The 16,443-nt window shown below is 44.2% G+C and overlaps 1 protein-coding gene across 1 annotated transcript in view; it reads left to right on the forward strand.

The window, feature by feature from the left end:
• The window catches only part of TMIE (transmembrane inner ear), a 112,760-nt gene extending 102,613 nt beyond the window's left edge, over positions 1–10,147 (forward strand). Inside the window, exons 5-6 of the mRNA XM_056518720.1 lie at positions 9,403–9,825; positions 9,856–10,147. Coding sequence (XP_056374695.1) covers positions 9,403–9,825; positions 9,856–9,890 — 458 coding nt within the window. The 3' untranslated portion in view covers positions 9,891–10,147. The remainder of the gene's footprint in view (positions 1–9,402; positions 9,826–9,855) is intronic.
• The last annotated feature ends 6,296 nt before the right edge of the window (positions 10,148–16,443 follow it).

The raw sequence follows: 16,443 nt of genomic DNA on the forward strand, positions 1-16,443 counted from the left end.
TGATGGACATGTTTTGCATAAATTCTTGTTTGTAGGATTGTCTGTCACTGTTCTCCTGTATGTACCAGGGGCCCTCATTCTAGCACTGGGGTCTTAGTAACCCTGCGTGTGCCAGTCTAATCATTTACAAGGTAAGATCTGGACTTATTCACATTCAGCCACCGGTGACTTCACTGATAATGATGAGGAGGTGAAGCTGGAGCCGCCGCGCCAAGGTTAATGGAAAAGGCCAATAAAATAAGCCACAAATTATCCTCTCCCTCCGTATTTTCATCCATTTTCTCTCGTGGTAATTGATCTGATTGTAAAGCACTTACCCTGAATGAGCGGAACCCCGGAACCTGGGAGGACGGTCATGTGACCTGAAATGTATCAGTGAGTGAAGTATAAACGGCTTCCCGTATTCTCATACATTATGTCGCCATCCGGTGCCATCCGGACCCTTCTATAATAAACTGCGTCCTCTTTGGAGCAGGGTCAAGAATTTGGGGAATTTAGTGACTTTTCTGATAATGCGGAGTGTGTCCGGGCCGGGGGACCTGTGTAAAAGGGTAAAAATAAACCTGTTTTTAACATTTATTTTATTTCTTTTGGCGCCGGCGAATTGGGAATAAATAGAAGAATTGGACAGAAGTGAAGAGATCCGCGTTCGGCCAAAGTCAACGTAAAAATATGACGACTATTTTTGCCATTAAAAAAGGAAGAGGATTTGAATGTGTTTAGTCAGAGACGTTGTGGGAGATTTATTGTTACTGGGGTCACAGGTCAGCCCCGGTTCCCGCCCCCCCCCCCCCCCCCTGAATGTGAAGCTTCATAAAAATTAAGAAAAATTTCCAAATTCTTGTTTTTAAAGGGGTACTCCACTGGCCAGCTTTCGTAACTAAATTTTCCGAACGCTGTTTTCGCGCTGCGGGGGTCGGCCACGCCCCCCTCGTGACATCACAGCCAAGCCCCCTCAATGCAAGTCTATGGAGGGGGCGTGACGACTGTCACGCCCCTCCCGTAGACTTGCATTGAGGGGGCGTGGCCGTGATCTCATGAGGGGCGTGACCGACCCCCGCAGCTCGAAAACAGCATTCGGAACATTTAGTTCCGAACGCTGGCCAGTGGAGTACCCCTTAAGAAGTTACAGACCATGTCCCCTATTACTGTATATGGAGATGGTCTCTTATTTTTTTTTTTTTGTGCTATTGGGGAAAATTTTAGCAAAAGATAATTGAAAGGTAGTCAGGTACAATAAACATTCTGCAGACGCACTAGCATCACTTCCCTTTCGCCTCCAGTTCCGAAACCATTAAGAATTAATTTGTTTTGCAATTCTTTTCCTTACAGTACCACAACTCCCAGAATGCATTGCTTTCTCTCAGCTCTTCCTCACTGTCCCCCCACCCTGCCTACTCCCCTTCTACAGCAATCCCGCAGAGCTCAGCAGAACATTGCTTACACAGCCCTTACTTCTTCCACATAGTAAGTCAGCAGCACCTGCTGTAATCATTCCCTGTCTGCTCCTCCACACCTCATTGTTCCTAAATGTCCCTATAAACATATATATATATATATATATATATATATATATATATATATATATATGACAGGGAGATGGTGATGTAGCTGTAGGGGCTGTTCAGATGTCATGACATCACTCAGGGGGTGGGGTTACAGCTCAGAGACAAGATCCAGCCGCACTTCCTGAGACAGCAGAGAATGATGCATTGTCTCAGGTAAAAGTGAGGAGTCAGGGAGCTGGTGAGACAACACCACACTGACAATAAGAGGGTTACACAACTTCCTGTCAGGAGAAAGAGAGGAGCTGGGGAGCTGGAGACAACACCACACTTACAATGAGAGGACTACTGAACTTCCTGTCAGGGGAAAAGGAGGAGCTAGAGAAAATACCTCACTGACAATAAGAGGACTAAACAACTTCCTGTCACGATAGAGGGAGGAGTCAGGGAGCTGCTTAGACAACACCACACTGACACTAAGAGGATTACACAACTTCCTGTCAGGAGAAAGGGAGGAGCTGGAGACAACACCACACTTACAATGAGAGGACTACTGAACTTCCTGTCAGGGGAAAAGGAGGAGCCAAGGAGCTAGAGAAAATACCTCACTGAAAATAAGAGAACTATACAACTTCCTGTCACGATAGAGGGAGGAGTCAGGGAGCTGCTGAGACAACACCACACTGACACTGAGAGGGCTACACAACTTCCTGTCAGGATAGAGGGAGGAGCATGAGAACACCACGCTGAAATGAAAGGATTACATAAATCCTTTGTCTCTCCACCATACTTTACACTACAGCTATGCTTGATCACATTTGTTATTTCTAAGTACAAGCTAAGAAGATATCAGTCCTATTAGTCCTAGTTCTCTCCTTTACTCTTCTTTCTCAGGTCTTTTCCCCCCATTTGTTGTTTTTTCCAGTCTTAGTCCATATTCACACCTGAAGATGGATCAGTCCTTATCTCCGGGACCGTCCCGGTCTCTACCGATTCCCCAGAACAATCTGGAATCTTCAGTTTATGGGATTTCTTATGTATTTTTATCCTCCTGATAAATTCTGTTCTATTTTTGTTGCGTCCTCAGAATTTCTGGTTTTGCGCCAAGATTCAGTAAAATTCGTTTAGGAAGAAAAAATCAGCAAATGTCGACGTAAAAATATTCCTGATGGTCCCGGGGTCTTCATGTCGGCTCAGTGAGAACAGGTTGGATCCATCGGTTTATAAAGGGTGTTGGCTATGGGAGGCATAGAGGGTTATGCTGGGTGTAGTAGTCCTTTGTTTATGTCACGGGGGGGGGGGGCAGGGTGATAACTATCATAATGGTCTTTAGTGACCCCACAAAAACCTTCTGTGAATTAACATGTAGAACTTTATGAAAACCTCTGGTGCAATTCCAATAAGATATAGTTACTATGGTATAGTTTGGATTGTAACATCTTCCAGACAGAAAAATGGATATTTAGTCACTGTCCCTTTAATTCCTGATTTTATAGCAGTTTTACTGTATTTAAAGGGGTACTCCGGTGCTCCAGCGTTCTGGACATTTTGTTCAGAGTGCTCGGAGCCATAGGCTGTGGTTATGACGTCAAGCCCATGCCCCGTGTGACGTCATGTCACACCCCCTCCATTCATGTATATGGGAGGGGGCGTGTCGGTGACACGCCGCCTCCCATAGACATGAATGGAGGGGGTGTGGCGTAACGTCACGAGGGGGCTTGGCTGTGACGTCACGACCACTGCCGCAGGAACCCGGCTTTTTTTTATAGAAAGGGAGCAGGGAGGCCCCCGTGATCAGACATCTTATCCCCTACTCTTTGGATAAAGGATAAGGTGTCTAGCAGTGGAGTTCCCCTTTAACAATCTTGAAGTGCTTCTAAGTGTGTGTATATGTAATATCTAATGTAAATGCTACATGTCCTCTGGTTCCCAAGTTCTCAGTCCAAAATCACTGAAAGTCCTGATGAGAATGTTTACTGTGGTACGGGGGGCAGAGGATAGACTTCAGGGGGGCAGAGGATAGACTTCGGGGGGCAGAGGATAGACTTCTCTTTACTCGCTCAGCGGTGGTCCTGCGACACGTCACCCGGAGAGGGGCATCAAGGGAAGTCAGGCAGACAGGCAGCACTGACCTGACCGAAGACCAAGAGATAAGTGTAATACGGAGAGGCCCTTGTTCAGCTTCTTCTCTCTGACAGAGATGTGGAATCTTGTAGAACTTTTATCCCCACAGCCAGGACAGGAACAGGAGCAGGAACAGTGAGTTGATTGTAAACGGATTGTTACATGTAGGAGACATGCGGCGTAGGGGTAGGTATGCCTGGCACATTGCTGGCTGAATGGAAAGCTCAGTACGTGCAGAGTTGGAGAAGTTGCTCTGACCAAGGCCTAAAGTACTGGGTCTAATAGGTTTAGGTTCTTTTCTTCTCCTGTTAGAGGAAGGTTGGACTCAGGGCTATTCTTGCAACAACTGGCTAGGAGCACCATGTGACCAAAGCATCATTCATCTGGGTACAGTAGTACAGTATATCAAAGAAATGTTAATGCATTACACTTTCGTTACCTCAGTGTAAGAAATAAATTAAAGGGGTACTCCACTGGAAACATTTTATTTTTTTTTTAAATCCCCTGGTGCCAGAAAGTTAAACAGATTTGTAAATGACTTCTTACTAATTTAAAAATCTTAATCCTTCCAGTACTTATCAGTTGGTGTATGCTTCACAGGAAGTTCTTTTCTTTTTGAATTCCCTTTCTGTCTGACCGCAGTGCTCTCTGCTGACACCTCTGTCCATTTTTAGGAACTGTCCGTAGCAGGAGAGATTTACTGTGGGGACTGCTTCTGCTCTGGAAAGTTCCAAAAAGGTGTCAGCAGAGAGCACTGTGGTCAGACAGAAAGGAAATTCAAAAAGAAAAGAACTTTCTCTGGAACATACAGCAGCTGATAAGTTCTGGAAGGGTTAAGATTATTAAATAGAAGTCATTTACAAATGTGTTTAACTTTCTGGCACCAGTTGATTTAATTCCCCCCCCCCCCCCCCCCCTGTGGAGTACCCCATTAAAACTTTTTTTTTAAATCAACTGGTGCCAGAAAATTAAACTGATTTGTAAATGACTTCTATGAAAAAAATCTCTTCCAGTACTTTTTAGGGGCTGTATACTACAGAGGAAATGCTTTACTTTTTGGATTTCTCTAATGTCCTGACCACAGTGCTCTCTGCTGACCTCTGCTGTCCATTTTAGGAACTGTCCAGAGCAGCATATGTTTGCTATGGTGATTTTCTCCTGCTCTGGACAGTTCCTAAAATGGACAGTAGAGGTCAGCAGAGAAATCTAAAAAGTAAAGCATTTCCTCTGTAGTATACAGCCCCTAAAAAGTACTGGAAGAATTAAGATTTTTTAATAGAAGTGATTTACAAATCTGTTTAACTTTCTGGCACCAATTGACTTAATTTTTTTTTTTTCCAGTGGAGTACCCCTTTAAGTGCAATTTACAGGAATATATTTGACTCTCAGCCGTGCAACAACTGGCACAGTCATACGGGAACATCAAGATAGAGCCCCACAATGCATCATGTATGGTACCATATGGGGGCCGCTGAGCAGTCATGGGCTGTTTAGTATCTTTGTAGCATTAGAGACATAAGATTTATCATATTCGTCACTTATTTAGCATTTTGGCTTCTCTACTCCTACAGACTTTGTGGTCACGTATTGTCTGTTAGATATACGAGGGTAACAAGCGTCACCTTGACTGCTGTGGCCCCTCCAGGTCCAGCGGGCCCTATCACGTGTCTGGTGGCTCTGATCCAGCGGTGGCTCCATTGGTTCCAGTGTCCGGTCACGTAGGGGTCCTCATCGGGCTCCATTGTTCACTGTATCCAGTAGAGATTACATCCTGGAGTCGCCTTTACCGTTACCCCCCCCAGGTCCACTTCACGCCGGCCTCCCCCCCCCTCCCAGGTTCATTTCACGACGGCCTCCCACCCCTCCCCCCCAGGTTCATTTCACGCCGGCCTCCCCCCCCTCCCCCCCAGGTTCATTTCACGCCGGCCTCCCCCCCCCCCCCAGGTTCATTTCACGCCGGCCTCCCCCCCCCCAGGTTCATTTCACGACGGCCTCCCCCCCCCCAGGTTCATTTCACGCCGGCCTCCCCCCCCCAGGTTCATTTCACGCCGCCCTCCCCCCCCCCCCCAGGTTCATTTCACGCCGGCCTCCCCCCCCCCCCCCCAGGTCCATTTCACGCCGCTTCAGGTTTGTTGTATCTTATTATCGAGTCAGGAAGAAATTTTCTGCTTCATGTAAGAAGCCGAGATCCGGATAATTGTAGAAAACGAAATCAGAAAGAAGAATTGTAGATTGTAGATTGTTCATGAGAATAGGCGGATAAATATGGCGTCAGGTACCTAACGATCCGGTGTAATGATCCTCATACTGACTAGTGATGAGCGGCAGGGGCCATATTCCAATTTGCGATATTTTGCGAATATATTGACGATTATTCGTCCTATGTTTGCAAAATTCGCATATTCCCTATGTTCTTTCATTCGCATGGAAAATTTGCATATGAAATAAAAACAAACAAAAAAACCCGAATATTCATCATTACGAATATATAGCACTACATTCTAAATATTCGCGGAATCGCAAAGTGCCGATATTCGAGATAAAAATTAGCATTACGACAATTTGAGCTCAACACTAATAGTGACATATCAGGTTCTTCCCACACATTTCCTGGAACGTCACATTTAAAGGGGTACTCCACTGCCCCGGTGTCCGGAACATTTTGTTCCGAAGACTGGGTGCGGGCTGAAGGGTCGTGACGTCACGGCCATGCCCCCTCAATGCAAGTCAATGCGAGGAAGCGTGGCAGCTGCCACACCCCCTCCCATAGACTTGCATTGAGGGGGTGTGGTGTGACGCCATGATGGGGTGTGGCAGTGACATCATGACCCCCGTAGCCCTCACCCAGCGTTCGGGACAAAATGTTCCGGACACTGGGGCAGTGGAGTACCCCTTTAAGGAGAGAACAACCTGAATTCTCTCTGGATGTTTTCTCTAAGCAGAATATCGGTGTGGTTGTTTGGACACGGTGTGGCGGTATTACATATGTAAAGTATATTTATTTGTATACTCCATGGTAGTGCACTGTATTGTGCTGATACTTGAGCATTGTATGTTGGGAATATTTGAGACTTGTATAGTGGTATTAAGTAGACACTGAATGGCGGTATTATTTGTGTACTTCATAGTGGAATTATTTAGTACCATATGTTGGCGCTATATGCGTATTGTACTGGACTATTTTTTTTTACAGTGGATGGCGAAATGTTTAATCACTGTATAGCGGTATTATTTGTGTACTGTATAGGATTGTTATTGTATAGTGGTATTTCTAGGTACTGTATGGTGGTAGTTGCCATTTGTATGGTAGTATTTTTTAGGTATTGTATGGTTGTATTATTTGGCATTTGTATGGTAATATTATTTCGGTATTGTATGGTTGTATTATTTGGCATTTGTATGGTAGTTTTATTTAGGTATTGTATGGTTGTATTATTTGGCATTTGTATGGTTGTATTATTTGGCATTTGTATGGTTGTATTATTTGGCATTTGTATGGTAGTATTATTTCGGTATTGTATGGTTGTATTATTTGGCATTTGTATGGTAGTTTTATTTAGGTATTGTATGGTTGTATTATTTGGCATTTGTATGGTTGTATTATTTGGCATTTGTATGGTTGTATTATTTGGCATTTGTATGGTAGTATTATTTTGGTATTGTATGGTTGTATTATTTGGCATTTGTATGGTAGTATTATTTCGGTATTGTATGGTTGTATTATTTGGCATTTGTATGGTAGTATTTTTTAGGTATTGTATGGTTGTATTATTTGGCATTTGTATGGTAGTATTTTTTACGCACTGTAGAATAGTTTGGCCTCTATAAGGTAGTATTATCTAGGTATTGTATGGTTGTATTATTTGGCATTTGTATGGTAGTATTTTTTAGGTATTGTATGGTAGTATTATTTAGGTATTGTATGGTAGTATTTTTTACGCACTGTAGAATAGTAATGTTTGGCCTCTATAAGGTAGTATTATCTAGGTATTGTATGGTTGTATTATTTGGCATTTGTATGGTAGTATTTTTTAGGTATTGTATGGTAGTATTATTTAGGTATTGTATGGTAGTATTTTTTACGCACTGTAGAATGGTAATGTTTGGCTTCTATAAGGTAGTATTATCTAGGTATTGTATGGTTGTATTATTTGGCATTTGTATTGTACTATTTTTTAGGTATTGTATGGTAGTATTATTTAGGTATTGTATGGTAGTATTTTTTACGCACTGTAGAATGGTAATGTTTGGCCTCTATAAGGTAGTATTATCTAGGTATTGTATGGCAGTACTGATGGTATTTTTATGGTATTGGGTCACTTTATGGGGGTATTATCTGAGCATTGTATAGATTAACAATACTGTGCTGTATCTGATCGCTCCTTGGTTTTTCGATCATTATTGTTCTACTGTTTGTAGTATTTTATTTGCTCTTCGTGCACAATTTTAATTTTTTTACTTGGGATTTTTTTTCTCTTCCTTCTTTCCAAAAGCTAAAGAGTCCCCGATAATTGTAATGACGCTAGTAAATATTCCTGGAGGTGTCTGACTCCTTTTGCCCTGAAATACATTTTAATATAAAGTACATTTTTAAGGATTCTTCCTATAGGATCACCAGATCCATATGTGGCTGGAGGGTCAGGTCATGGCCAATGTCTGCACCGATCCCCCTGGTTATCCCAAGTGGTGAGGGAATCCTGGTCAGGTCTTCACTAGTCATTCTTTAGGGTGTAAATGATTGTTCCTTGCTGCAAATCTTATCTATAAATCGTAGTAGGAAAGAGAGAGGGGGGTCATGTTGGGGACTAGGAAGGAAACAGGGAGCCATACTGAGGACCAGGAATAAGAGGAGTGTTATGCTGGGGACCAGGAATAAGTGGAAGGTCATTCTGAGGACCATCAATGAGAGGGGTGGTATGCTGGGTAATAGGAAGGAGATAGGGAGCCACGCTGGAGACCAGGAATAAGACGTGAGTCACGCTTAGGACCATGAATGAGAGGTGAGTCCTGCTGGTTATTAGGAATAAGATAGGGAGACACGCTGGAGACCAGGAATAAGTGGAGAGTAATGCTGAGGATCGTGAATGAGAGGTGAGTCCTGCTGGTTATTAGGAATAAGATAGGGAGACACGCTGAAGGCCAGGAATAAGTGGAGAGTCATGCTGAGGATCGTGAATGAGATGGGGTCATACTGGGACTAGGAATGAGAAAGGGAGCCATGCAAGGGACCAGGAATTAGGGGATGGTCATGATGAGAACCATAAATGAAAGAGGGGTCATGTTCAAGGCCAGAAATTACATAAGGAGCCATACTGAGGCACAGGAGTGCAAGGAGAGTAATGCTGAGGACCAAGAATGAGAGGAGGTGGTAAGATTTGGACTAGGAAGGAGATAGGGAGCCATACTGGGGAATTAGAGGAGAGTCATGATGATGACCATTAATGATAGGACGTTCATGCTGTAGACTAGGAAGGAGATAGGGAGCCATGCTAAGGACCAGGAATGAGAGGAGACTCATGCTAAAAACCATAAATGAGAGGGCGTTCATGCTGGAGACTAGGAAGGAGATAGGGAGCCATGCTAAGGACCAGGAATAAGAGGAGACTCATGCTAAAAACCATAAATGAGAGGGCGTTCATGCTGGAGACTAGGAAGGAGATAGGGAGCCATGCTAAGGACCAGGAATAAGAGGAGACTCATGCTGAAAACCATGAATGAGAGGGGAATGCCAACTGTTTATATTTAATTTTGTTTCCTATTTTAATTGTTACAGCTCCCAAGGCCGAGCCTAAAAAGAAAGAAGTACCTACTGTGTCAGGGAAAGTAGACGCAGAAGACGCCAAGAAAGACAATGCAAAAGGCAAGAAGAAGGAAGGAGAGAAAGGCAAAGAAGACGGGAAGGCTGAAGGGAAAGATGGCAAGAACAAAGGAGAAGGAAAGGAGGGCAAAGATGGTGGAAAGAAGAAGGATGGCGAAAAGGGAGGACCTGATAAGAAGAGCAGCAAAGAGTCTGCAGGTGGAGCAAAGGCTGGAGGCAAAGGAGGGAGTGACAGTAAAGCTGGAGGCAAAGGAGGGGGGGACACCAAGGCTGGAGGCAAAGGAGGAGGTGACACTAAAGCTGGAGGCAAAGGAGGGGGGGACACCAAGGCTGGAGGCAAAGGAGGGGGGGACACCAAGGCTGGAGGCAAAGGAGGAGGTGACACTAAAGCTGGAGGCAAAGGAGGAGGTGGAGAATCTAAAAAAACACCAGCTAAAAAGTAATGACTATGACAATGGACACTAAATTCTACTGCCAACCAGCCCACCTGGACTCATGATGTTCTCTATGTATTTATTTGTCTAGATAAAAGAAAAAAAAAAAATTATAACTTTTTGTTATTTGGCCAAAGATTGAAAAGGCTTTTTCTATGGGAAATGTGTAAAGAGGAAGTTTAGGTCTTTTTGCTGTAGAAATGTGCAATAATAAGGATCTAATAAAACAATGACTTGTGGGTTTTCTATGCACTAAGAATTGTGAAATGTGGAAATCTTCTCCTAGAAATCCAGAATAAAGTTCTAGATTCACAAAGACTAAAGTACAAGTTCACATCTATTTAGAAAGGTGTGAAGAATTCATAGATTTATTCAAAAACATACTAACTATAGCATATAATACCCAGAATATATAATACCCACCATCATAATATATAATACCCACCATCATAATATATAATACCCACCATCATAATATATAATACCCACCATCATAATATATAATACCGACCATCATAATATATAATACCCACCATCATAATATATAATACCCACCATCATAATATATAATACCCACCATCATAATATATAATACCCACCATCATAATATATAATACCGACCATCATAATATATAATACCCACCATCATAATATATAATACCCACCATCATAATATATAATACCGACCATCATAATATATAATACCCACCATCATAATATATAATACCCACCATCATAATATATAATACCCACCATCATAATATATAATACCCACCATCATAATATATAATACCCACCATCATAATATATAATACCCACCATCATAATATATAATACCGACCATCATAATATATAATACCAACCATCATAATATATAATACCGACCATCATAATATATAATACCCACCATCATAATATATGATACCCACCATCATAATATATAATGCCGACCATCAGAATATATAATACCAACCATCATAATATATAATACCGACCATCATAATATATAATACCCACCATCATAATATATGATACCCACCATCATAATATATAATGCCGACCATCAGAATATATAATACCAACCATCATAATATATAATACCCACCATCATAATATATAATACCCACCATCATAATATATAATACCCACCATCATAATATATAATACCCACCATCATAATATATAATACCCACCATCATAATATATAATACCCACCATCATAATATATAATACCCACCATCATAATATATAATACCCACCATCATAATATATAATACCCACCATCATAATATATAATACCCACCATCATAATATATAATACCCACCATCATAATATATAATACACACCATCATAATATATAATACCCACCATCATAATATATGATACCCACCATCATAATATATAATGCCGACCATCAGAATATATAATACCAACCATCATAATATATAATACCCACCATCATAATATATAATACCCACCATCATAATATATAATACCCACCATCATAATATATAATACCCACCATCATAATATATAATACCCACCATCATAATATATAATACCCACCATCATAATATATAATACCCACCATCATAATATATAATACCCACCATCATAATATATAATACCCACCATCATAATATATGATACCCACCATCATAATATATAATACCCACCATCATAATATATAATACCCACCATCATAATATATGATACCCACCATCATAATATATAATACCCACCATCATAATATATAATACCCACCATCATAATATATAATACCCACCATCATAATATATAATACCCACCATCATAATATATAATACCCACCATCATAATATATAATACCCACCATCATAATATATAATACCCACCATCAGAATATATAATACCCACCATCAGAATATATAATACCCACCATCAGAATATATAATACCCACCATCATAATATATAATACTCACCATCATAATATATAATACCCACCATCAGAATATATAATACCCACCATCATAATATATAATACCCACCATCAGAATATATAATACCCACCATCATAATATATAATACTCACCATCAGAATATATAATACCCACCATCAGAATATATAATACCCACCATCATAATATATAATACCCACCATCATAATATATAATACCCACCATCATAATATATAATACCCACCATCAGAGTATATAATACCCACCATCATAATATATAATACCCACCATCATAATATATAATACCAACCATCATAATATATAATACCCACCATCATAATATATAATACCGACCATCATAATATATAATACCAACCATCATAATATATAATACCCACCATCATAATATATGATACCCACCATCATAATATATAATACCCACCATCATAATATATAATACCCACCATTATAATATATAATACCCACCATCATAATATATAATACCCACCATCATAATATATAATACCAACCATCATAATATATAATACCCACCATTATAATATATAATACCCACCATCATAATATATAATACCCACCATCAGAATATATAATATAAAGACTTGCCCTACATTTTCCCTGTCAAAGCTTCAGTTTCCAGCCCAACAACGTTCTCTCTGATGGAGACACTAAGGCCTGAAGTGTCCATGAGCCAAGAACAGATTCTCCAAGCAGATTTGGTCTTAGTTCACACTCAGCAGGACAGTGCTTCATAGTGACTGGGTCCAGGCCTATTCCACTCACCTGACTTGTGCAGGCCCTCCTAGCATTGCATGTGGTTTCAGCCACACCCTAACCAGTGGCGGATCCAGGGGGGGCAACGGGGCAATTGCCCCCCCCCCCCCCCCCCCCCCCCCGAGATTGCTGCCCCCGCCCCCTAGAATGGTGGAGCCGAAGCTGTAATCTTCCGCTCCACCATTCACTAACCCCGGCTGAGCTGCGGGGACGCGATCCTCTGCAGGCCGGCATACTGTAAGTAAGAAGAGTACGCTCAGGGCCCAGGGGATTTGGGGGACCGAATATGTGCCACTGTTAAGGGCACTGTAGGGGGGGGGGGGGGGGGGAAGGGGAATTCTTAATGTGAGGTGCTGCAGGGCAAAGCACTGGGGGCACTATATGTTAAGAGCACATGACAGGGGGGCCCCCTGTGCTGTGCCCCTCACATATAATGCCCCCTGTGCTGTGCCGCTCACATATAATGCCCCCTGTGCTGTGCCCCCCACATATAATGCCCCCTGTGCTGTGCCCCTCACATATAATGCCCCCTGTGCTGTGCCGCTCACATATAATGCCCCCTGTGCTGTGCCCCTCACATATAATGCCCCCTGTGCTGTGCCCCTCACATATAATGCCCCCTGTGCTGTGCCCCTCACATATAATGCCCCCTGTGCTGTGCCCTTCACATATAATGCCCCCTGTGCTGTGCCCCTCACATATAATGCCCCCTGTGCTGTGCCCCACACATATAATGCCCCCTGTGCTGTGCCCCTCACATATAATGCCCCCTGTGCTGTGCCCCTCACATATAATGCCCCCTGTGCTGTGCCCCTCACATATAATGCCCCCTGTGCTGGGCCCCTCACATATAATGCCCCCTGTGCTGTGCCCCTCACATATAATGCCCCCTGTGCTGTGCCCCTCACATATAATGCCCCCTGTGCTGTTCCCCTCACATATAATGCCCCCTGTGCTGTGCCCCTCACATATAATGCCCCCTGTGCTGTGCCGCTCACATATAATGCCCCCTGTGCTGTGCCCCCCACATATAATGCCCCCTGTGCTGTGCCCCTCACATATAATGCCCCCTGTGCTGTGCCGCTCACATATAATGCCCCCTGTGCTGTGCCCCTCACATATAATGCCCCCTGTGCTGTGCCCCTCACATATAATGCCCCCTGTGCTGTGCCCCTCACATATAATGCCCCCTGTGCTGTGCCCTTCACATATAATGCCCCCTGTGCTGTGCCCCTCACATATAATGCCCCCTGTGCTGTGCCCCACACATATAATGCCCCCTGTGCTGTGCCCCTCACATATAATGCCCCCTGTGCTGTGCCCCTCACATATAATGCCCCCTGTGCTGTGCCCCTCACATATAATGCCCCCTGTGCTGGGCCCCTCACATATAATGCCCCCTGTGCTGTGCCCCTCACATATAATGCCCCCTGTGCTGTGCCCCTCACATATAATGCCCCCTGTGCTGTTCCCCTCACATATAATGCCCCCTGTGCTGTGCCCCTCACATATAATGCCCCCTGTGCTGTGCCCTTCACATATAATGCCCCCTGTGCTGTGCCCCTCACATATAATGCCCCCTGTGCTGTGCCCCACACATATAATGCCCCCTGTGCTGTGCCCCTCACATATAATGCCCCCTGTGCTGTGCCCCTCACATATAATGCCCCCTGTGCTGTGCCCCTCACATATAATGCCCCCTGTGCTGTGCCCCTCACATATAATGCCCCCTGTGCTGTGCCCCTCACATATAATGCCCCCTGTGCTGTGCCCCTCACATATAATGCCCCCTGTGCTGTTCCCCTCACATATAATGCCCCCCTGTGCTGTACCCCACACATATAATGCCCCCTGTGCTGTGCCCCTCACATATAATGCCCCCTGTGCTGTGCCCCACACATATAATGCCCCCTGTGCCCCACACATATAATGCCTCCTGTGCTGTGCCCACACATATAAATTATATGTATGTGGGGCACAGCACAGGGGGCATTATATGTGTGGGGCACAGCACAGGGGGCATTATATGATATAATGCCCCCTGTGCTGTGCCCCACACATAATTCCCCCTGTGCTGTGCCCCACACATATAATGCCCCCTGTGCCCCTCACATATAATGCCCCCTGTGCTGTGCCCCACACATTTAATGCCCCCTGTGCCCCACAAATATAATGCCCCCTGTGCTGTGCCCACACATATAAATTATATGTGTGGGGGGAACAGCACAGGGAGTATTATATGTGTGGGGCACAGCACAGGGGGTATTATATGTGTGGGGCACAGCACAGGGGGCATTATAAGATATAATGCCCCCTGTGCTGTGCCCCACACATAATTCCCCCTGTGCTGTGCCCCACAGATATAATGCCCCCTGTGCCCCACACATATAATGCCCCCTGTGCTGTGCCCACACATATAATTATATGTGTGGGGGGCACAGCACAGGGGGTATTATATGTGTGGGGCACAGCACAGGGGGTATTATATGTGTGGGGCACAGCACAGGGGGCATTATATGATATAATGCCCCCTGTGCTGTGCCCCACACATAATTCCCCCTGTGCTGTGCCCCACACATATAATGCCCCCTGTGCCCCACACATATAATGCCCCCTGTGCTGTGCCCACACATATAAATTATATGTGTGGGGGGCACAGCACAGGGGGTATTATATGTGTGGGGCACAGCACAGGGGGGTATTATATGTGTGGGGCACAGCACAGGGCTCATTATATGATATAATGCCCCCTGTGCTGTGCCCCACACATAATTCCCCCTGTGCTGTGCCCCACACAGATAATGCCCCCTGTGCTGTGCCCCTCACATATAATGCCCCCTGTGCTGTGCCCCTCACATATAATGCCCCCTGTGCTGTTCCCCTCACATATAATGCCCCCCTGTGCTGTACCCCACACATATAATGCCCCCTGTGCTGTGCCCCTCACATATAATGCCCCCTGTGCTGTGCCCCACACATATAATGCCCCCTGTGCCCCACACATATAATGCCTCCTGTGCTGTGCCCACACATATAAATTATATGTATGTGGGGCACAGCACAGGGGGCATTATATGTGTGGGGCACAGCACAGGGGGCATTATATGATATAATGCCCCCTGTGCTGTGCCCCACACATAATTCCCCCTGTGCTGTGCCCCACACATATAATGCCCCCTGTGCCCCTCACATATAATGCCCCCTGTGCTGTGCCCCACACATATAATGCCCCCTGTGCCCCACAAATATAATGCCCCCTGTGCTGTGCCCACACATATAAATTATATGTGTGGGGGGAACAGCACAGGGAGTATTATATGTGTGGGGCACAGCACAGGGGGTATTATATGTGTGGGGCACAGCACAGGGGGCATTATAAGATATAATGCCCCCTGTGCTGTGCCCCACACATAATTCCCCCTGTGCTGTGCCCCACAGATATAATGCCCCCTGTGCCCCACACATATAATGCCCCCTGTGCTGTGCCCACACATATAATTATATGTGTGGGGGGCACAGCACAGGGGGTATTATATGTGTGGGGCACAGCACAGGGGGTATTATATGAGTGGGGCACAGCACAGGGGGCATTATATGATATAATGCCCCCTGTGCTGTGCCCCACACATAATTCCCCCTGTGCTGTGCCCCACACATATAATGCCCCCTGTGCCCCACACATATAATGCCCCCTGTGCTGTGCCCACACATATAAATTATATGTGTGGGGGGCACAGCACAGGGGGTATTATATGTGTGGGGCACAGCACAGGGGGTATTATATGTGTGGGGCACAGCACAGGGCTCATTATATGATATAATGCCCCCTGT

The sequence above is a fragment of the Hyla sarda genome, chromosome 5, assembly GCF_029499605.1.
Source record: "Hyla sarda isolate aHylSar1 chromosome 5, aHylSar1.hap1, whole genome shotgun sequence".
NCBI lineage: Eukaryota > Metazoa > Chordata > Amphibia > Anura > Hylidae > Hyla > Hyla sarda.